Below are 23,750 nucleotides of genomic sequence, written 5' to 3' on the forward strand. Positions count from 1 at the left end.
AAAAAGTGATTTATTATAACTAACCAAATTGTACTTGAATCATTACATAGATGTATCTCTCTTTATATCAAAATGCAAACGAAATTTCAAAAAGCATAGGACCTATTTGTTTACTTAAACCGTGTGACGTTATTCGTAGGATTAAGATCTATGAATGTAACTTCTGATAAAACATCACTCTACTCATTGTTACTGAATGAGAAACACCTCCGCATTGCATCTGAAAAAATGTTCAAGTACACCCCCAAGATAATAAAAGCGTGGCAAAATGTCCAGAAATAAAAATAATATTGCAGAAAGCTGTCGAGTCTATAAGACAAGATTTGATTAATTATATTTATCTTGAAAAACAAATGCCAGAACAAATAAAGTTTCATCGATTTGTTTTAATTTATCTTTCGAAATCGAGATGAGATAGTCATTTTGATCCAGTACGATTCCAAAGCAAGGATGAATAAGATAGTTGGTTGATACCTTTGTTTTCATATTGAAATTCAATATATACCAAGTAGGAATATTGACAACAAATCGATTTAATGAACCTATCAACATCCAACGGCAACTCTTCTGCATTCTGTACATGAAGATAAACTTTAAGGAACACATATAGGCACATAGCATGAGGTTATGATTCTGTGCGAACTGAATGACTGTCTGTACTTATCCAGCTGACAGAGCAGTAATGTAACATTGCTTATATGTGCGGGAAATATGGAAATGGATTCAGATACTAAAATTATCACTGATTTATTAGACAATTTTCGAAGCCAAATGGTCAGACGTTATTGTATAGCGTTAGGATTGGCAAGTAAGATTTAACAGTATGTAATATCAGTTTATATTACACCCACTGTGAGCCATCGATAGAGTAACCTGAAACACATGTTGTCAATATAATGCATTAAATACTTTGTCATTTCAATCTTTTTAATCCAAACACTGAAATATACTACACTGATCATGTTTTATGGCTTTTATTAAGCCCCATTAAGTTGAGTCAACACAAAACAATGTGTGTGAGCCTAGCATTTACGAAACAGTTGAACAAATTTACGATATTTATTGAATGTATAATAGTTACTGGAAAAACCTTGTATAATAATAAAGTAGTCTTGTTTCAGACAAGAGACGTTAACTTTACAGAATATATTTTAACTGTAGCCAAAGCATCAGCCACAAAGAATATCTTTTAAGAGAAGGGTCTACAATATTTCAAGAAAAATCTCATAAAGTTATATATATCCATTATATATCCTTAACGGATACATGAGAAAGTAAATTTCCCACAGTGTTGCATTGGAGTTTAAACTTCCCTATGCATGGAATAGATTTAGACAAATGAATCAGAAAAACACGTAACTAAATAATGCACTTGCATCATCAAACCAATAACATAACATATGCATAAACAAATAAAGTACAACATACATAACATTCCTAGCTTTCATCATTATATATTTACTTACCTCAATTTTTCGGTGGAAAAAGGACCTTCCGGCACAAACTGCCTTCAAAAAAGTCTGAAAAAGAAATATTCCATTCGAATATATTTGAAGTAAGTGTGATTCTTTTTGCCATGGTGTATGTTTAAAACCAAGTTCTACAATAAGACGGGACACGTTTTTGCCTCTTAGAATATCAACTCGTTCTAACTTATGAACTTAACCATGATTCGACCAATGATCCAATATGACTACAATGAGCACTTGAGGACTCCTTTTATTTATTTAAAAAAACAACAACAAATATACGTATAATAGTACTTTTTGCAATTACTTATTTCAACTATGATTATATCTGATTTAACGGCTGTGCAGTAATGAAGTGCACTTAATGACACACTTATATAATAAAGTGCCTGTTTACTTACTTCAGTCATAATAATAGTGTAATCATGCGACCGTTTCATTTTCTAAACTGCTCCGGTGACTTACTACAGCCGTGATTATAGCTAAAACACGTTCCATAACGGAGTAACTAACTACAGCCGTGATGATAGCTAAAACGCGAGAGTTCCATCATGGAATACACATAGACTACTTATAGCCGTGATGATAGCTAAAACGCGACAGTTCCATAATGAAAAACACATAGACTACTTATAGCCGTGATGATAGCTAAAACGCGGCAGTTTCATCATGGAATACACATAAACTACTTATAGCCATGATGATAGCTAAAACGCGGCAGTTCAATAATCGAATACATATAGGCTACTTATAGTCGTGATGATAACTAAAACGCGTCAGTTCCATAATTGAATACACATAGACTACTTATAGCCGTGATAATAGCTAAACACGTTCCATAATGGAGTACATACAGACTAACTACAGCCGTGATGATAGCTAAATTGCGACAGTTCTGTAATGGAAAACATACAAACTAACTAAAACCGTGATGATAGTATATATCATGTCCGTGCTTCAATCACGACCAAGCTAAAATCACAGTTGTTCATTTACAGGGTATCTGTTATAATAATCCTGTGTTTTTGTAAAAATCATGTATCGACTATTGTTTCGCAAATTTCTCCAATATCATTACTAAAACTGCAGTTACAAAAAGGGATAATCTTTCTACAACATTTCAATACTTACTTCAATCATAATCACAGCTAAAATTGCGATACTGCAATAATGAAATATATGAGCAATTTCTCCAATAATTTCAACATCATATTTTGAATGAGTCGTTGTATCTCCGGCTAACAATTGAGACGTGTTCTTGACAATATTCGGAAATGATAAAATAGACGACGACATGTTTTCTGCTGAACAAAGTACAACTTGTTCCGCTGAAATATTTGCACTTGAGGTATAGTTTTCAGACGTATTCCAGATCACAGTGGAACCAAGAAGCATTGCAAAAATGTCGAATGGACTCTTGTCGTTTATCACTGGATGGATAGCGGTCAGTTCCACCATAAAGGTCTCTGTGGCCGACTTAAGTGTTTCCGAGTCTTCGAGTGTTGCTGTAAGATAGGAAATCCTCAAGGGTAATTTGTCATATGTTAAGTGATTTACCGCACTTAATCGATTTGTTCGAAAGCCCTTTGAAAATAACATACATGGAATATGCGTGTACTGTTACTAGTTATAAACATAAAAAATATAACTTCTTACAATTGGCATTGAAAATATTTAAATAGTTACATGACAAAACATGTATAGAGTGAAAACAGACAAAAAGCCCTTTACTTGTACACCAATTAACATAATTAAACATTGATCCGTCCATGTGTTGAGCCAAAAATATCATTCATTAGACACAGTCATGTCGTTTTACTTATCCCAGTAGGGTAATTCATTTAGCAAAAGTCTTTACAGACTATATACAAACAATCCCCGAGTAAGCAGGAAATTATAATTACTCAAACCTATGAAATAACCGAAGAAATACATTCTTTGCCCTGACAAGACATAAAACTGTTTTGGTTATGTGGAAAGTTTCAAGCTTTCATGGTGGAGAAAAAGAGTATCCGGAAATTATTTCAGACAATGATTAGCACTAGTCTAAAAGAAGAATAAATGTCCTTCCGTTAACTTGTCAGAACACCATTGCGTGCAATATGAGGATGATGTATTTATAAATACATGGTTCCAGTTGCCGTCAGCCTAGTAAAGATCACGATACAAAGTTCAAATACAGGGATTGTAATGCGTTTACCTTTGACTTTATAGAGATCGAGGGCGAGTTCACCTAACACCAAGGCACAATCGACTATACAGAGTATAACTACAGTGAGCAGAACATGTTTACTCTTAAAGATCTTGTCCCCCGTCCGGCGCCATCTACAATAGAGAAAGAGTAAGATACTAATTAAAACATGGACAAAGGACATGTATTCTTACTTACGTCAAAATACAATATGTATTTATTGGTAGCAGTGTATCTATTAACCAGTGCTTGTTTTATATTCAAGATTTTAAGATTTGTTTGCACATATCTGAATCGACTTTTATAAAACTCTGATATAAGTGCTATTTTTGGTGACATTTACTTGTATGTTACACTATTTATATGTTTAAGATATATTAAAAATTAACTGTTCGCTGTGTTTCATGTTTACATAACTGGTACATAATAAGGCGTATGCTATGCAACCCATTAAATTACCAGTGACAGATGAAAAATTTATGGGGAAAAGATAACGGCAGAGCACGAAAACGATACGTGTGATAGTTCTATAACATGTGATAGAATTACTTTATGTTAATAATGCGGTATTATATTTTAACATAAATACACTTTACTCTGTTGATGCATCGACAATATATGCTGTATAAATATTGGACAGGCCATTTTTCAATAATAACACATAAATGAAACAATATGAATGTCCTGATTTTTCAAATTTGTGGCATGGATAACAGCTGTATCACATTTATCAGCGAGTTTTCCTTCAATGTTGCGTTTCACTACTGTAGGTTCGGGTCTCCGATACAGAGACACATGGAATCTTCTTGTATCATCTAAAAGTTGTTTTACTTGTATTAAGCTGCTTCCTGCCAGGAACTGTACTAGAATTAACCTCTTCAACATCTTGCATCTTGTTGATTTCACAATATTTACATTGCTTATGGTACAAGAATTTAACGATAGGTATTTCAAACATTTTCAAGAATAACAACAAAATAACGGATGTTAAGAAATATATTATATTGATGCTATTAATTGATTAATTGATTATAAATAGCTACTTGATAGATGAAAGTAAGAACGTAGCATTTTTAGTTACAAATTGTAAAATCAAAGAACGCACTTCAATGAGACTTTAAAAAAAAATTACATAAATTTCTTTGATAAATCTTGCTACAAAACGAAAGTAGAAGAATGACTCCTAAAATCCGAGTCTGGTTAATCCGTTCTATTTATATTTTATCTACAACCGTTTCTTTTAATTAGTAAATTTCTTTTTTGGCAAAGTATGTATTATATTAAAATTGTATTAGCATGGTCAAAACGTTTCGAAAAGACGAATAAATATTGTATCATGTACTATAACAATACGCAAAATTACACAAACATCAGTTATTTTTAATTTCTAAAGGTTTTGACTACCTTGGCAAGTTCACTCGGTGCGCAAAATCACAGCAATTTTATTTTTTTTTAATTTCAAAATGGCTTTATCGCCTGGGCCGGATCATTCAAACTCACAAAGTTTCCTAGTGTCGATGACCTGAAGGCTTCCATGCTTGATATGTTAATTATCAAATGAATTCAAGGAGCCGTTATTTCATTTTTATTGTATGTATTTACAATGTGTACAAGTGCGCTTAATAATCCGTTTAGTATGGATATAGTTTTCTCCATATAGCTATGATAAAACACAAATTTGTTTAAAACATTAAATGCGTGGCCAAATATATATTTGATATCAAATATTGTGATATTAAATGTGTCTGGTCTGGTCTGGTTACAGAAAAAACATTGTGAACGTGTCGATAATATCTTTTACATGTAAATTACCTTGTACAAGATTCATTCCTAAAACATTTACGCATAACACAAAACATGAAATTGCATGTCTATCATAGTAAAACATTATTCGCATAAATGATATTAATTTGACACGTTGTTGCCAATTATTTGTACCACTTTCTGCTAAATGTACGATTCACATTTCTAATTTGATGCTACAAATTAGTAGGTGTTATAGTCATCAGTTTTATTGGACGTGTCATATGTTAACACTCGGTATTTATTCAATGTTAATCTTTTTTTTTATTAAACTGTAGAGCTGATTTGGCGTATGATATGTGCCACGCCGATTCATGTGTCAATTATTCGAGAAGGGTTTTAGATTACGAACTGAACAATAATATGTATCATACAAACTGCTCAATGATTCAAACTGAAACCAAACCATCAACTATATTCAGCTTAAGATCCATTAGGCTACAACTGCTAAAAAGTTGAAGTTCCGTTAGGACGATGCCTTTGAATAAAATAAAAGCAATTTCATTTGGATGTTCAGCCTTTTTCTATCTAAACTGAAGTTGAAACTTCTGTCCGAACACTTTCATATCCAGCCAATATTATGCTATCATCTATAGAATTCAATTACATAACAAATGACTCTTGGTTCGATAGTTTGCCTACCGGCTAAACTTTAGCTGCTATTAAGTTATGACTAATCTTTGGTCTAAAGAGTTCAATAACTAAGCTATGCTTCTTCTCAGAGAAAGGATGAAGAAACATGCTGTTTTCTATAGCATTCGATTATCATAAAGGTATAACCTCTGTGAGCTGACTCTATATCCAGCTACGGTGCTTCAACTCATGTTGTGGCTATAATTATGGAAATTCATCCACTTTATGCAAAATATAGTACAATGGATGCGCTCATATATATACCCGACGGACCATGGCTATTTATAGCATATGATTAATTGAAAATTATGTTTTGATTTCTTCAACGAGCACCTGGTCTTACAATGAAACGTACAGGGCGTTTTATTGGACTTGATCGAACATTTTTTATCTATCTTAATCATTTATAATGTTTAAGATTACAAATAACTAAATATATAATCAAGAAGAAAACCTATCAAACACAAATTATTCTAATATTAAAATATTATAAAATTGAAAATATTGCATTATTAAGTCATTTAGACTTGAATGAAAGCGGCCTAAAAGAGTTAAACATTTTAAGGCGAGTACTAAATAAGGCAACGGCATCTTATATCAAAGACACAAAACGAACTAAAAACACTTTGTCGACTGAGTGCAAGTCGTGAGTTTATGATAAACTGTTAACAAACTGAACTTGTCATAATTACTGCAGAAAAAAGCAACCACCTGTGAAATTCCTTCAGAAGTTTCAATACTTTATTCTCTGCAGTTTTCATTAAAATGCTTCAGCAAATGTCAGGTCTGCAGAAGTCATCACATCTAATTACACTCTAGGTGATTACTGAGGGTTTTGTTAAGATAGCACTGTAAGAATATATCTCTAATTCCCAAAGCGATGCTGATAAAACTAAACGTAATGACAAGTAACGCTGAAAAATCCTAGGAGAAACATAAAGAAGAAATGTAAGAATGTATCTCTTATAATCATATTTTCAATTTTGTTTGATAGATGGTTCCGCACATGAAGCGGTTATTGATAATGCAGGCGGGCATACTGACATTGCAATAGATAAGCAGGAAGACTCTTATCAATATAATCTTGGGCAGGCGCGATATCAACCGCCCGTAAATCGAATCAGCTGATTTTTGGACTGAATTTGGTATATTGTTTCCAATACTTCAGTGCTTTCTGGTACTTACAGGAGTTTGCCAGGCTGACTAGACTATGACCTTTGCGTTGCTAATAAATCTTGACTGCATTCCTGGCTGTCATCGTAAATAATTTATTTACTCAGAAAGTTACGAAATGCAGGGCCATAAAGAACTTATATTTTGATTGTTATTTATGACGAAATCGGAAATCTACAATGGTCGTTAAATTGAATATCAAAAGCGGCATCAAAACCGGCTTAATCGTTACTGTAACAAGAACTGGAACTCGAACTTTCAAGGATAAATGCTACATCTGACTATCGATCGTTTTGTTTTTGTTCTGCTTAACGCAGCAAAGACAGTTACTGATCCTATTTTGACTTTTCCAGCATCAGGTGGTGGAGAAGACCACAGCTGCTCATCCAAGCATTACTTTAGGCACGACCAGGTACCTTGGTAGAATCGCCGACCTTCCGTAAGCCAGCTTGATGGCTTTTCACATAAAAGAATTCTACATCCCAACAGAGGTTTGGAATCAACAGCAGTCAGGGGCGAGTGGTACGAAGTCAGGTGACTTAACCATTCGAGCATGGAGGCTCCTCGGTGGTTAGATGTACGATAGCACTATGTATAACGTACCGTATCAGTATTACTTTCAATTTGAAATACATTTTTATCTTGACCTCAGTTATATGCCCATGCTAATTTTAACAGAAGTTTAACCGGTATTTATATAAAGTGTTGTAGATGTGTAAAACTTGTATATGTGTCATTTTATAAAACTAAAAAATTAAAAAACGTATAATACCGTAGCAATTTCTCTTCAGGTGGATCACTAAAATCTCTCTGTAATTCCCGTTCCAGCTCATCTTCGATTTTCTCCACGTAACCATGCGTCTTTGCAAGAACTAGTGTCTCGGCAACCAAGGTCTGAAACAAAACACCATCATTATTGTACTCATATGATAAAAACATAAATAATATATAGAACAAAAAATGTGCGAAAACCCCACACGAATTTTCTACAGCTGAAACAAACAACTTATTTATGCTAGAGTTCCATTAATGATTTTCGTTAATGTTGATTATTTGCGAGTGAAAAGTTACGTTTTCATTTTTATAAAGTTGACTACTTAAGAAAATAATTCAATTGTTTTAGAATGTTTTATCGAAACTGGAAGGTATAATGGTAAAGCTAGGGATCAAAGAATTGTAATTTAAATGTAATGCAATCTAGAATCTGAGTATCATGTGTTATTGACTTGTCCTAAATATAAAAATTTACGTTCAAAATATCTGCCAAAAATATCGTGGCCAAATCTGAAAATGTTTGATAGTTTGTTGTCATCTGCTAAGAAAAAAGTCCAATTACATTTATGTAAATATTTGAAGGAAGTTTATTTATTAAGGGTTTGAAATCTTACTTACACTTATTTATACGTATGTTGCGCAAAACAGTCTTTTTTGGTTGGGTTTAACGTCGCACCGACACAATTATTAGGTCATATAATTGTGTCGGTGCGACGTTAAACCCAACCAAAAAAAAAAAAAAAAACGCAAAAAAACACAAAAAACAACAACAATAAACAAAAAACCAACCAAAAAAAAAACCCCCCAAAAAACAACAAATGTTTTGCGCAACTAAATTGAAAGTACTGTTCATTAGCCAAAGGCATGTATATGTCGATTATGCTAATAAATGTTGTTGTTTGTTGTAGTTGTTGAAAGCGAATGAATTCACCTTGTATCTCAAAAGTAATGTTATGGAGAGAAGTCATTTGAAATACGATGGCCATTCTAAAGATAGTGACGATCGTGCCGTAATATGGTACACAGTCTATGTACATACTTCAATTTAGTTTATTCCTTCGCTCTTGTCTTCCACACACTTCCGCTTTGGTGAATACTGCAGACTAATCTCTCCTTGGTATGGTCTTAAGTAATTGAAACATACCACTCAAAAGTGCTTTATATGATAAATATTTGTGCATTGCCAGCATCTTTTTCAGGAAAAGGTCACATGGGCTTAGATCTGGTGATAAAAACTAAATGATTGATTTGTACCACTTTTTTCATCTCTCAGAGACTCTTTTGTGATCCGCAGCATTGTTATGGATCAACTGGGGACCGGGAAGACCAGTCTATGGACGCATTATTTTGTATTTTCGTTTAATAGCCTTTATAATGACTTTCCTTTGTAAAACATTACCCCTCCAGATAAAGAAAATGGAATGCAAGACCTTTATGACACTTTTAGTTCTTTTTGTAATTACTGGTCTACAGTCACTTTTTGCAGCCTCCCTCTGTCTGTTGCCAAGGGGACTCTGCGGCTCATGAAAGTATATCCAGGTCTCAGCTTTGGCACTTGGTGAGAATCTCATGAGTTCTCTCGAAAAGAAAAGACGCTATCTCGGACACCGTGTACCTGGCGTCTCGTCTTGCAGCAATGTTTTTTAGTTCAGAAATTCAGTATTAAGTATTAAAAGCTAATTTTCTAATTTTGTGTCATAAACTAGTACTGACGATATATATTGCGTGCCCGAAAACATTCATGTCAAAAAAATGTAATCAATACTTTCGCTAAGCAATGACTTGACAAACTGACAAAAATAGCAATTACAAGAACAATGGTACATTGCGGGAACATATATTTTGAGATAGTGCCAATCGATAAAAATAACTTTTTAAATTTCAGTCGGCAAGGTTATTCCAACAGGCTTTATTTGCAATAACCATATGCTCAATACAGTTATGAAATCTACAACGTCAGGTTCATGTAGGACGAACATATAATTTACAAGAAATAAGACATAATGCCTGAATTGACACATCTGTATGTAACAGTTCAATCGTAAAATCAAATTTTCCTGCTGATAATGTCAATCAGTCAGCAATTTATTATCCAATAAAATATAGAAGACCCATTGAAAAGGGTAGGGATCAAAAAAACATTTCTAGAAGCTTATTATTTCTAGAGGTTACTTAGTTTATATTTTCAAGAATTTTACAATCACTTCAAGTAATAAAATTACTTTATTTCTTAATTTTCTTCAAAAATGTTTTATTATTAAAATGTAACGGGTATTGACTTCCAAGGAAAACAATTGTTTTTTTGGAGTGTGGACTTACATTTTACATTCACACAGAGAATGTGTATTGTACCACTTTTACACATACAAGCTCAGAATGAATGAGAAGTCAAAAGTTAATATTGATATCTTTTCGTGTTTTATAAATAACCTTGATCCTATACAGGAAAGACAGTGTTCGAAGACGCAAACCCCACGAACCAAAACGTAACATCGGTGTGTTCATGGTTTATATATACAAACTATGCAAAGACAAAGTAAAACTTTTAGATAACAAAGACGAAAACACAGTTGGATATCGCCTTGGAACTGTAAGTAATAAATTACTATCGTTATACAGTCTAAGTTGATATAGATTTTATTGATAAGAGGTTTCAAATGAGACAGTCTGAATAAAATCAGCTCTCTCATTATTTGGACTCATTGCTGTTATAATTCCTGGTCCTTTGGGATCATTGTGTCCATATAATTTTACTGTAACTGAAATACGCTTAAGCATGCTTAGGCAAGCTAGGGGCGTGAGGAGTGTTGCACATATTTCTGGCTCATTCCAGCCGAGTCTGTTGCTCCATTTCGTTCTATGCTTTGGAAGGGTTTCCTCATAGATTTTATTAAATGGCTGAAATAATATCTCGGACATGTGAAGTTAAGAGAAAATGCAGCAACACTAAGCAAAGATTGATTAAGAAAACAATATGTTGAGTCTTTGCTTTCTATTATTAATTTTTATTTTACATTATCACAAGACTCCATATATACTTTGGTGCAACATGACCGATCTACATTCAACACATATTTACCGGCTTAATAAGTCAAACAAGTGGAAATGTTTCCGACGTCATGTAAAACAAGAGCTGTCGGAGGACAGCAACGCTCGACTATTCAACAGCCTTGTCAATTGAATGAATACAAAAGTTGAAAAAGGGGCATAATTTTGTAAAATGCAAAGTAGAGGTATTGAACCTCTGTACTGCATGTCATATCATGACAGTGAACAAGTGTGTGAAATTTCAATCCTTTCCAATTTGTGGATACTGAGCTACCAGCTTATATACAAAAACTTAACCAAAAACAGGGGCATAATTTTGTAAAAATGCAAAGTAGAGTTATGGAACCTTCACAGTGCATGTTAGATCATGACAGTGAACAAGTGTGTGAAGTTTCAATCCATTCCAATTAGTGGATACTGAGATATCAGATTACATGCAAAAATTTATCCAAAAACTGCTAAATCGAAAAAGGGGCATAATTTTGAAAAAATGCAAAGTAGAGTTATGGGACTTGCTTTGTGCATGTCAGATCATGACAGTGAACAAGTATGTGAAGTTTCAATCCATTCCCATTAGTAAATACTGAGATACCAGCTTACATACAAAATCTTAACCAAAAATTTCTAAGTCGAAAAAGGGGCATAATTTTGTAAAAGAGCAAAATAGAGTTATGGAACCTGTGCAGTGTAGGTCAGTTTATCACAGTGAATAAGTGTGTGAAGTTTCAATCCATTCCCACAAGTGGTTGCTGAGTTACCAGCTTACATACAAAACCTTAACCAAAAATTTCTAAGTCGAAAAAGGGGCATAATTTTGTAAAAAAGCAAAATGGAGTTATGGAACCTGTGCAATGTAAGTCAGTTTATCACAGTGAATAAGTGTGTGAAGTTTCAATCCATTCCCACAAGTGGTTACTGAGATACCAGCTTACATACAAAACCTTAACCAAATCGGGACGCGGACGCCGACGCGGACGCAGACGCAGACGCGGACGCATGGGCGAGTCCAATAGCTCCACTATTCTATGAATAGTCAAGCTAAAAAACACTTATTAAATGGCTTGCCGGTCGATAGTCAAATCTATTGGCTCTCAATTCTTCTGACCCCGGGCAATCTTTTGCTATTGACCAGCTGGCCATTCAATAAGGTGTATACTGGTGTACTCTCAGATATGGCCTTTAAGTCTTACACAGAAATAAGACCAACGCAAAAATTAACACACCGATCAAATTTCTCAGAGCTTGCGAAATAATAAAATTTGGATAATATGCTAGTTATGATCTCATTCCTGAAGCCATTCTAAGGAACAGACTACACTTATCCAAACATTGCTTACTCCGCGAATTCCATGAAGGTCGTAATTAAAGCATAATCTCGTTAGTACGCTAATTATTCGAGTAGACATATTTGCCATGTAGGAGTATAATTGCCAATAAATACAAGGGTTTGTCCAACAATCTAGTTTTAGCTTTAGTTATAACGCATATCTTTACGCTCCGCCTAACCTTAAAACCGGATCCAAACTATTTGAAGCAACAATTATCACGAAAGCTTAATTTGATACTTTTTCTTATTTACATAACGTTATCGTAAAACGACAAAACATTGGCGTAAATAGAATCAAATTTCCAACGGTGTAATATCGACCAATCAATAACTACGTGATGCTTTTTAAGCGATGCTTATTCAAAAGCAACAATTTATATGTTAAATATATTAGTTTTAAAGGTAAAAAAAAATCAAAACTCCTAATTCGCAAATAAAGATAATTAAAGTGTGTTCAATCAGGGCTGTTATATTTCGATCTTCTCAGATCGTTCAGCATGACTTTTATGTCGTGTTATTGGTACTGTTTAGTTTCTCAGCTTGAACATTTCCGCCTGGGTGGTTCCAATACTCCCGCTTTCATAGCTTTGGATATTGTATAAACACCCCTTGGATATGGTGCCTGCTTTTTAATTTTGTCTTTTAGCAGTTCCTGTGATATGCAGGCTCCATAACCTCGGATCCCCTTTCTAAATTCCAGTTTGTGTACTTCTGCTCATTGTTTTCTCGTTTAGGGCAAACCCATTATTTGAACTGTGGACCATACGCCGCTTTTCATGGAATTACATGCAAGTGTATCATTGAAGGTTTCATGTGCACCGCCGTATGAACACATCTGCGGATGTCTTAAATTATTTTTGTACTTGTAGCATGTGTAAATGTTGAGTTCTGCTCAACCCGGGGCTAGAGGGCGTGAACGGTAGCATGCATTTCCACTACCGTCCATGAACAGGCTAACAGGCTCAATCAAACCGAGCCTGCAACATTTTCGTTTCTGTCGTGTTGAGCGACCTGTGGAGTTTCCACTTTTTCTATTTTATTATCACAGCAACGTTGTTTGTGCCGTGTGGCGGCCGTAAGAAGTCTCCCCGTACATTCAATCAGGGCTGTTATATTTCGATCTTCTCAGATCGTTCAGCACGACTTGTATGTCGTGTTATTGGTACTGTTTAGTTTCTCAGCTTTAACATTTCGTTCTGAATGGTTCCAATACTCCCGCTTTCAAAGCTTTGGGTATTGTATAAACACCCCTTGGATATGGTGCCTGCTTTTTAATTTTGTCTTTTGGCAGTTTAGGGCAAACCCATTATTTGAACTGGGGATCATACGCCGTTTTTCATGGAATTACATGCAAGTGTATCATTGAAGGTTCCATGTGCACCGCCGTATGAACACATCTGCGGATGTCTTAAATTATTTTTGTACTTGTAGCATGTGAAAATGTTGAGTTCTGCTCAACCCGGGGCTAGAGGGCGTGGACGGTAGCATGCATTTCCACTACCGTCCATGAATAGGCTCAATCAAACCGAGCCTGCAACATTTTCATTTCTGTCGTGTTGATCGACCTGTGGAGTTTCCACTTTTTCTATTTTTAAAGTCTCGAGAACTTTATTTTATATTTCTTATAAAACAAACAGCCTATGTTCCAAGGTTATGAGTCTGATGATCGACTAAGAAAGTAGGCCTGTCATTGGTAAATTTCATGTTGTACTCGGGCATAGAACACTTACATGAATTGCGGCCGAACAAATCATTATTTTGACAAAGCTGGATTTGATTGCCAGTTATAGAAAGAAGAAAGCCAAGCTCTATTCTGCTATAAACAACGGTTGGCGCGCGAGCAGGTAAGAGAGCATGACGTGAAATTGTCGCATGACGTCCGGTTAATTACTACTAGAATAGATGAAGCCCAGCATATGTTTTACAAAAATATTTCAATGAATATGTAATAAAATCTGTAAAAAGATCCTTTGGAAGCAAAGAACGCAACCAAGAAGAATAATAGCACACTCGGTTTCATTGAGTCTATTCATGAGAGGTAATGAAATGTGCAACACCTCTCACGCCCCCTAGCACCGGCTTAAGCGGAACTCTATTACACATATGTTGAATGAACTCCATGATCCCAAAGGACCAGAAAATATAACAACACTGAATCCAAGTACGGGGAGACTTTTTACAGCCGCCACACGGCACGGCTGTAAAAATGAAATCAATTTAGGCCTTCTTGTGACTGTTGCCTAATTTACCACGGTTCATCGTTCAGCTGCTTAGATATTAAACCACTCGAGGTTCAATTCCTGTGCTTCTGAACTTTGAACCGTGATAAATTAGACGACAAACCACTCGGAGATTATTTGTTGAACAAACTCAGTCAATGCACCGCCAATACTAACACGATACTTATACAAGACATTATACGTCAGAAAATAAATTACCTAACTTCTTTTGTGGCATCCGTTATGTTTGAACTTGCTTTGTCTTTATCTTATTGTATTTATTTGTTCTCATATCAATTATTCCCCGTCAAGTTTTTACAATTTCTATTGAAAACGCATAGAAGGGTTGAAACTTGAAATATTTTCTAGCCCTTTTGAATCATGCAGTTCATGTAAAATATTTCTCCTTAAAAGAGGTCCGATTAAATCAGTGCTACTGGGCGTGAGGGTTGTTGCATATTTCACTATTCCTAATGAACAGACTCAGTCCTAGTCTTCTACCCTTTTCTTTATTAGGTTTTATATTTCCTAAAGATCTTAATACAGATAATATATTTTCCTAAATATCATTTATGTCCTCTAACTGAGGGAAGTATTGCTAAACAATGATAAAGTTTGTTACTGGTTAAGGGTCATTGAAGTAAAATTATTAAACATCCATTGTCAAGTTTGAGCATTAACATAACTGATGACATAATGTGTGAATTTAACACGACTGTAGTCCTGCATGCACTACGTCATGTTTTGTTTCTTCTTCGTGCTAATGAAATTAATATCCATCCTAGCAAAAAAAGCTTTACAGACCAGACATACAATACATAACCTCTTTGACCTCTAAAGGTATCCTAGAATTTGAGCCAGTATTTGCACGTCTGATGTTGTCTTTTTATTATGATTGTCTGTCAAGATATTCCGGTAGCTATCTGTGTAAAAAATATTGATCAGACACGAAATATAACCTATGATCTTTGACCTCTAAGTGTGGCACGAAGCTAGGGCGCGTGGTTTTGCAAATGTTACATACAGGAATGATGAATGTTTGTGCCTAGTTATTAGAATATCCTTCTATGCTTAGAATATAGAAGAAAAAAATGACCTGTGAATTGTGGTATTGATCAGTGAGCTAAGGTTTGGTTCGTGCTTGTTAGATAAATGCTTATGCTAAGGACATTAAAAACCACATAACAAACCACATTAGCAGCAAACATTTTCATTCATGTATATTGTGTTTTTAAATTCAAACATATCGATTGTTTGTTATATGCTTACCTAAATTATTTTATCCTAAAGATCTTTACCTCTGTAACTTATCTGTTATTTCTTTCTATGTTTTTGTTATTTGAACTTCTGTCTACAAGACAAACATTTTGGATGCTATAGTTCAAAAGGAAATGCTAGTTCTTATAATAACAAGGATTAAAACTTAAGTCAACGTGCCTGTAAATATTTTACAATATCTTTTCATGTTAAACCAATTACCATATTAGTATACTTCCATTATTTGTTTCTTGAAATGCTTGACATGTTTAAAAAACTGATTGTCGTAAGAGGCGACCCTATGTTTGTCTTGTCACGTAACAAACACTACGTATATGCGTTTCGGATTCGTTAGGTTTCGTGTGTATACTTAAGCATTTTTGTGTTTCAAAGCCAGGTGCCTCTGAGAGTCTTCCAATTCTAACCTATCGTGGGTACTTTTTAATTTATCAAAACTTATGTCCTCTTCAGGGAAAACATGTGCACACAATAATTGATGTTTTGATGTAATAATCCAACACTTTTAGGCTAATATTTAAATAATATCTACAACACGAAATCACTATCATTTTAATTCATTCAGGGAAGACCTACTGGTACAATCATTAATTTTCATATGAATCACTCTGCTACTACTCTGATAAACAGTACTAATGGTTACAAGGTGCTACATCATTTGACTTTCTTTGAGGTAACATACAGTAAAGCTCGAGTTCATGCAGCTACAAATTTGTTTTGATTAAGTACAACCGTAAAACTGATTAGACTATTATCTGAAGTAGTGTCACGTGCCAGTTTCCAACTACAAATATCACGCTTTGCATGTTACAAGTTTATGAAAATTGGCGTTCATATCTGTTTTATTACATCTGTCGTTTATAACGAAAACTATGAATTATTAAGGAGGAAATATGCTTCTTCAATCAAACGAGTCTGCCATTATTTTGCTTGGTTGCGTTCTTTGCTCCCAAAGGCTCTTACTGGTTTTATTAATCATCTAGGTGTTTTCAATCGTTCTCAAGAAATGGCAAAGTTACAGTTAAACAACTTGTCATCACTTTTAAATAAATTTACATCACAATACATTGTTTGTTCTTTTATTTGTTAAATTCATCCCCATTGTTTACTATATATGTTATACTGTGCCAATATATTTATATTTTGATTCAAACGGTCTATTGTTAGCTATACATAAATGTGCTAACGTTATTGTCTACATAATTATTCAGTAGACCTTGTTGTTGATCTGTGTCTAAATGATACAGGAAAGCAATACAGGTGCTGAGGATTATGTTTTTCCCACCGAGATAACATCTATCAATGAACAGATTAGAATTATATTAAATTAAAAATTGAGAATAAATATTTTGACACACAGTTGGAATTTTTTTTATCACACATCAATCAATTGCAAGAAAACGTTGTGTGTGTGTGTGTGTGTGTGTGTGTGTGTGTGTGTGGGGGGGGGGGGGGGGGGGGGGGGTGGATACGGGAATGGGTTTGAAAAGTTCTCTCTTATAGTAGATATAATGACGACTTTTGAATCCGTTATCACAAATAAAGCGTCTCGGATTTGTATCATCCGTAATTAAAAACAGAACATATCGACTTGATTATAGGATCTCATTAGCCAGGATCTTTTATTAAGCCTATCATCGTGCTCTTAGTAGAAAGATAAACAGTTAAAACGGTTGATAACACAGGTTGCATGTTTCAGTGTACTTTGATCAATGCTGCTCTAAGACTTATAGTAAATAATAATAGTTCCATGATGATATAAATGAAGGTAGTTTTGAATATTCAGTTCATTTTTGAACAATGTACAATTTGATTAAACATGGTTTTTCAAAACTTCAGAAAAAAATCGGTAAATAAAAAAAGGGTTGTGTGCTTATTTTCTTTTGCTAGATAGATATAAAAAACTTGGATTTCGCATAAGTTTTCATAATGGGAGTATATGGGAAAATCACAATTTTCATGACATTTCGCGAATAGAAATTTTCTGTAATGTAGATCTTAATGAAACTACTCACAATTATAAATACACGTATGGGCTATAATATGGCGAAATAATTAGCAGTGTTTTCCCCACTGATTTGGTAATTGGGCTGGGCCTTTACAATTGGGGAAAATGCGTCGTAAAACGCCTAAATTGGGATTTGTTAAAAGACATTTTTTATTAAAATGTCACATTCAAAAAAGAAAAATGGTCACAAAATTTATCAATATGCAATTAGTTAGCAAATTGTCTTGTGTTTCAAATGTTTAAGGTTTCATAGGAACAGACATGTTTGAAAAAGTTGAAAAAAGTAAAAAAATTTAACTTTGAAAATTTAGCTTTGAAATTGGGGAAAAAATACACTATGTGCCTTTGGATTGGGGCCAATTTCGGCCCCGAATTCTAAAGTCCGTGTGCTCGTTTTTAAGATATTTGTCCATGATTAAAGAGAACGATCCGTACATTTTAATCTGATCTAAAGATATCATTTTGAATTATCTAATGTGTAAAACGTTCTATAGTCTATAATATCATATTTTAGCTTTAGAAAGACAGTAACGTCCTGGTTTAAAAAAAAAATTACTCACTGTTTGCCATTAATTTATAAAATAATTTTCGCTTCCAATTGCCAAGTCCAGGCTTTAGGCGGCGACCATTTGACCTTCTGGGCGTAGGAGCTTGGATATTCTTTTGAAAAAAATCTGTCTTTGGATTTGCTTGAAGAAAAAATTTCTGGATTTAACATAATGAAAAACAAAATTGACTCCCCAATCACCAAAAAAAAAAAAAAAAAAATCTGGCTCCAGGTCATTTTTTACGGAAGAGCATTAGTGCCAGGTGCGTCTTTTTATTAACTCGAAATTTCGAGTTACGTACGTCGAAATTTTGACTTAACTTGGAATTTCGAGTTACTATGTTGCCCTTTTATCCTCAAATTTGAACGTAAGTCCGTCCGTCAAAGGCCAAAACTGTAATGGACGACTTTTGACTCTTCGAAGTGGAATCATCTATCTATACATCTATGCATATATTGTACCGAACATATAGGGACTTGAACATATACTACCATACATCAATGTATGACCTACCATAGCCTCTAGAGCTACTCCAGATATCAAAACGTATCCAGACCTTTGATTTGTCCAGGTAACAGATCTTGGTCAGACTCCTAATTACACGTTCATTAAGGGTATCTTTATATTTCATTGCCATATGGGCTCAAACTAGGTCGAAAACCTTCCAGACTTAAACATCGTTTAGGCACCTGGGGTCTTCCTCCAACATAGAAGCTGGGGAGTCGCCATATGACCTATAATTGTGTCGGTGCGACGTTAAACCCAACAAAATAAATAAATAAATAAACATGGTTTAAATAGTGATATTTTTTAAGTGTGTGCCATTACATAACACTCTTTCTTTATTGTTAAGGAAAAACAGCATTTCCATCAACATTTAAATATTAAATATTGCTGAAGAGTGCAAGATGAATTGAAAATATTAAAGCTGTATGGTGAGGTTTTGGCTGCATTACTTTAATGTATGACAACAATAATCTGCGAAATGTTTAACTGACTTAAGTATTTACATCAACTATTTATTGAATATTCAACCGTAATATCAACAATTTAATTACATTGATTATTTGACATACTTACACGACCAGAATTATTTTCATTTTCATTTTAAAAACAGAAGACTGAAACTAAGTTAGTATGCAATAAATCACTGCTATTACGTCATAGTGTCAAACGTCATAGCGTTGCGCTGGGAAAGAAAACCACAGAATAAAGCAAATATTTGAGTGATTTCGTCAAGAATGTACATAATAATCCTTGCTATCGTCTAGGAATCGAAATGATATGTCTAGAACAGTGGCTTGCTCTTGAATGAAATCATTGTCGTTCATTGTCGAATTTCGCCCTTGTAATATAATTAAAAAGAAACAATAAAAGTATTCAACGACAAATCACTGTTTTTGGGTATATTATTTTTTTAAATTACAATACACATTTTCAAGAAATATGCTGCCATTACATCGTCAATTTATAATCGATTATTCGACCATAACATCAACAAGTAAGTTGAATATATGGTCACTACATCAACAATTTAATTGATTATTTAGCCATTACAGCAACGACTCTGTCTCTCTCAAATCATGTAGGGTGCCTTTTCGTATAAAATTGATAGCTGTATTCGTTACTACGTGTAATCTTTGTATTTGTACTTAATTTGATACTAAATACATGTACATTCTATACCAGAGGTGAACACTACTTCACATTGCTTAACGATAAGCCAGAATAAAGATACGCCGTCCCAATATCAATTTTCTCATTGGCAAAAAAACACACTTTATACAACAAAACATAAGGAATAAAACATTTATACCTACCCTTACAGCACTAGATCTTCTCTTTCTCCATCTCCCATTACACGCTGAGGTTACAATTGGTCGCTTGATCATTAGTTTTCCGAGAAAATCCACTAGTAACATAGAGGCTTTTCCAACTTACTACGTTGAGTGCAGGATTAATCATTTGCCTATACAACTTGTCGCTTAATCATTAGGTTTCCGAAAACAATCCAGTAGCGAAACAGGTGCTTCTAAAATTGGCTTTACTACGACAGCACGCTTTAATCATTTGCTGGCATGATCATTAAACTTTAAATTAGGCTCTTGAGCACTGGTCGCCTGATCACTAGTTTTTAAGGAAATTCCAGTGGTATCACATCAGCTATGTTCTGAACGGATTTTATCGTCTACATGCACAACCTTTCGCTTAATCATAAGTTTTCCAAAATTCAGTAGTAGAATAAAGTCTGTGCTGAGAAATAATTTCAAGAACTGCCCGTTTATCACATTAGATATATCTTATTGTATTTGAAATATATCCAAACAGCTATCCGTGGGTGTGAAATATCTATTCCATCAATTCAATTTACCTTCTCTCAACGTTATCCTGAAACAAAAAGAAGACATTTGAATCAAAACTGTCATGCTCAAGCCAATACCTGTTTAGAGGAATTTATATGGCTTCATTAATTATCAGTAATTAACCACTTATTACGTTTCCTGAAGTAAATCTACAAAGTTTATATTGTCCCGAGGCACATGATTATCGTTGATCAATTCTTGCTCAAGCTTAATAGCGCGCGCATGTGTGCTATAATTCCTACCTTTCATTACATTACCTATTCCTATACGTGCCCGGATTACAAATGAGAGCGTTAGAAAATGATTAAGGAATATATGTTCTACCTGGACAGCATAATAACATTGAAAAAACAACTGTTTCAAAGTCTTGAAGAAATTGAACCAATTTGATATCCTCCCGATTCTTGAACGTATAGGTCAATGTAAAAGATACCATGTATACAGTTCGCGTATTGTAAACAAAGGATTATTCGCATTTTGGTTATTTTAAATCACAAATATACGTCAGACCTTATTCTTTAAGCGCGCACATTTCAACAATTCACTTTAACATGGTAATTAAAGTCATTTGTTCTCACAAAAAATTCAGTGTGACGTTTAAGATTTCATGAATTGTTGGAAAGTAATTTCTGTAATTGTTAGCGTTAACGGTAGGAACATCAATTGTTTATATCTGTAATTCTTTCAACTGACATGAATTATTTAGCTATTGACTGTCCTGGGAGAAGAACATTTGTTTGCTAATTACATTTGCTATGAAGTTATAGATATATTACGTATCTCATACTACACTGATAAATGAGTAATAAATACTGCCATAAAATGTAGAACAGCGCGATATTTGGCGCCATTCGCCCCTTTTAATCACCAATAAGTACAGAGATGATCTTTTGCTCTGCCACATACACAATGCTGTTTTTTGGTTTTAATATTCTTAAGGAACTTAACTGAATAAATAATTAAATCAACTCATTTATATGATTTTCAGTTTCGTTTCTTTTAACGAAATATCAAATGCATGCGACAAACTGTTTTGCCAATGTGAATTGAAATTAGACATGATCTTTCGCAAGGGTTCTCAAAATCTGCAACACGATTGTAGTAACTAGCGACTGTATATAATTTTTATTAAGATAGTTCTGCATGTTCGGATCAAATATTTCTACAATGCAGAATTTGAATAAACCCTTATTCTTCAGAATATACTTAGAAAATCCAACAAATAAAAAAAGATAGGGTCGTGTGATTGATTTTTTTTGCTAGACTGATTTCACTGATTTGGACCTCACACAAGTTTTCATAAATGGAGTCCATGGGAAAATCACAATTTTGATACCATGTTGAGTAAGGCGGTCAAGATGATTTTAAGGCATAATTTGGAATTATTTAACGAATCAAACTTTTAAATATAATGTTTTGAAGAGAGTAACGTTGCCGTTCTAATCAATTTAATTATAGGGTATCATTAATTCAAAAATGATGCCGAGTCAAGTTTTTATTCTACGTTATCCGGATAAATTACGTTAGCCATTACTTCCGGTTTATCAAACGTGCAAACCTACCTTAATACGTATTTTGCAATTTACTCTGACGGTGGAACAATAACACTTACAGCTCATTTCGTCATAAACACTGACTTATAATGTGAGATTGCTGATTTGTTACGTCAGTTGTGATCTGTATTTACCGATAAGCAAAGAGTTGATTTTTTGTTTGATAGACAAACACAAAATATTGCTACGGTAAATGTCAGACACTAACGACCTAGTGACTACTTCTAATCATTATCAAACGTCAGAGTTATTTTTCCAAGAAACGAATGTTTTAGCACCTATATCTGTCATTAGATTCGCTTTATTTCCATTCAGGCAAGAAATACTGACATATTAGTTTTCATGAAGTAATTGTACAGAAGTAAAACATTCTGCTGTTAGCATAAGGTATATGTATGAATGTTTCAATCGTGGTTCTATCGGTGATCAATCGATGTAATTTACCATTACTCTAAGAAGAAAACTGAAAATATTTACTGGAAATATTAGGTATAGACCGAAAGAAATGGTTCTATATCAAAATTAGCATTACACAACATATATCAACAGTTGTTCGTTTTAGTCAATCAAGGCCGGAAAAATTTCAAACCCAGTTGACAGAGACCAAACCTCTACTGAATATATCCCCCCTCTCGATAAATGAAACTGTCAATTCCCGTGTATTACGCCAAGATCATGAAAATGTACACGTCAGGTTAAGAAACCAAACTCTCTTCATACAAAATGTCTAGTAGCGAACTATTTTATTTGATTTTGAGCTAGGACAAGGAAGCAACCAAATAATATATTTATAAAGATTCCTATTCATTTCTCAAGTAAGAACCATTATGTAAATGACGTAGAAAGACATATCTTCACGAATTTTTAATATTTATCACTGATCCGGAAAAAATGTGTTGTTTTCTTTCAACAGTTAATGATTCGTTACGCGAGAAAGAATAGAAACATTTACAAAAAATCCAATATCTACAAAAAAACATTAACAAACGTAAACGTATAACTGCGTAATCAAAATACTCACACTGACTTCCTGAAAAGCTAACAAAACTATTTCCATTATACTTAAATAAATTACTTGAATGTCTATCGCGCGTCTTTGAATAATTAAACACTAATATGATTATGATATTGGCACAAGTAGGTCTCTAAATGCCACAAAGTAATTTGAACATTTCCGCTGAATAACTATCCAATAATCGAAACATTTGCATTGGCTTTCTGTGAAGCTGCTTTAAAGTGTATATTCTAATAGATCAATTAATCATATTGAACTCTGTCGCGTAATATAATTATATAATCAAATCGAAAATATTGGTGTTCTTGGTAACTCCTAAACAATGTCATTTTGTAACTTTACGTTTTAGCA

The 23,750-nt window shown here is 33.9% G+C and overlaps 1 protein-coding gene across 4 annotated transcripts in view; it reads right to left on the minus strand.

Moving 5' to 3' along the window:
* LOC123536056 (uncharacterized) overlaps nucleotides 1-23,750 on the minus strand; it is a 188,069-nt gene that overhangs the window by 13,880 nt on the left and 150,439 nt on the right. For all 4 annotated transcript variants that reach the window (XM_045318841.2, XM_045318842.2, XM_045318843.2 and 1 more), the window contains 5 exons: nucleotides 20,289-20,856; nucleotides 8,042-8,163; nucleotides 3,670-3,794; nucleotides 2,601-2,974; nucleotides 1,467-1,520 (listed from right to left, as the gene is read on the minus strand). In XM_045318841.2, coding sequence (XP_045174776.2) covers nucleotides 1,467-1,520; nucleotides 2,601-2,974; nucleotides 3,670-3,794; nucleotides 8,042-8,163; nucleotides 20,289-20,390 — 777 coding nt within the window. In that variant the 5' untranslated portion in view covers nucleotides 20,391-20,856. The remainder of the gene's footprint in view (nucleotides 1-1,466; nucleotides 1,521-2,600; nucleotides 2,975-3,669; nucleotides 3,795-8,041; nucleotides 8,164-20,288; nucleotides 20,857-23,750) is intronic.

This window comes from Mercenaria mercenaria, chromosome 17, assembly GCF_021730395.1.
Source record: "Mercenaria mercenaria strain notata chromosome 17, MADL_Memer_1, whole genome shotgun sequence".
In the NCBI taxonomy this organism is placed as follows: Eukaryota; Metazoa; Mollusca; class Bivalvia; order Venerida; family Veneridae; genus Mercenaria; species Mercenaria mercenaria.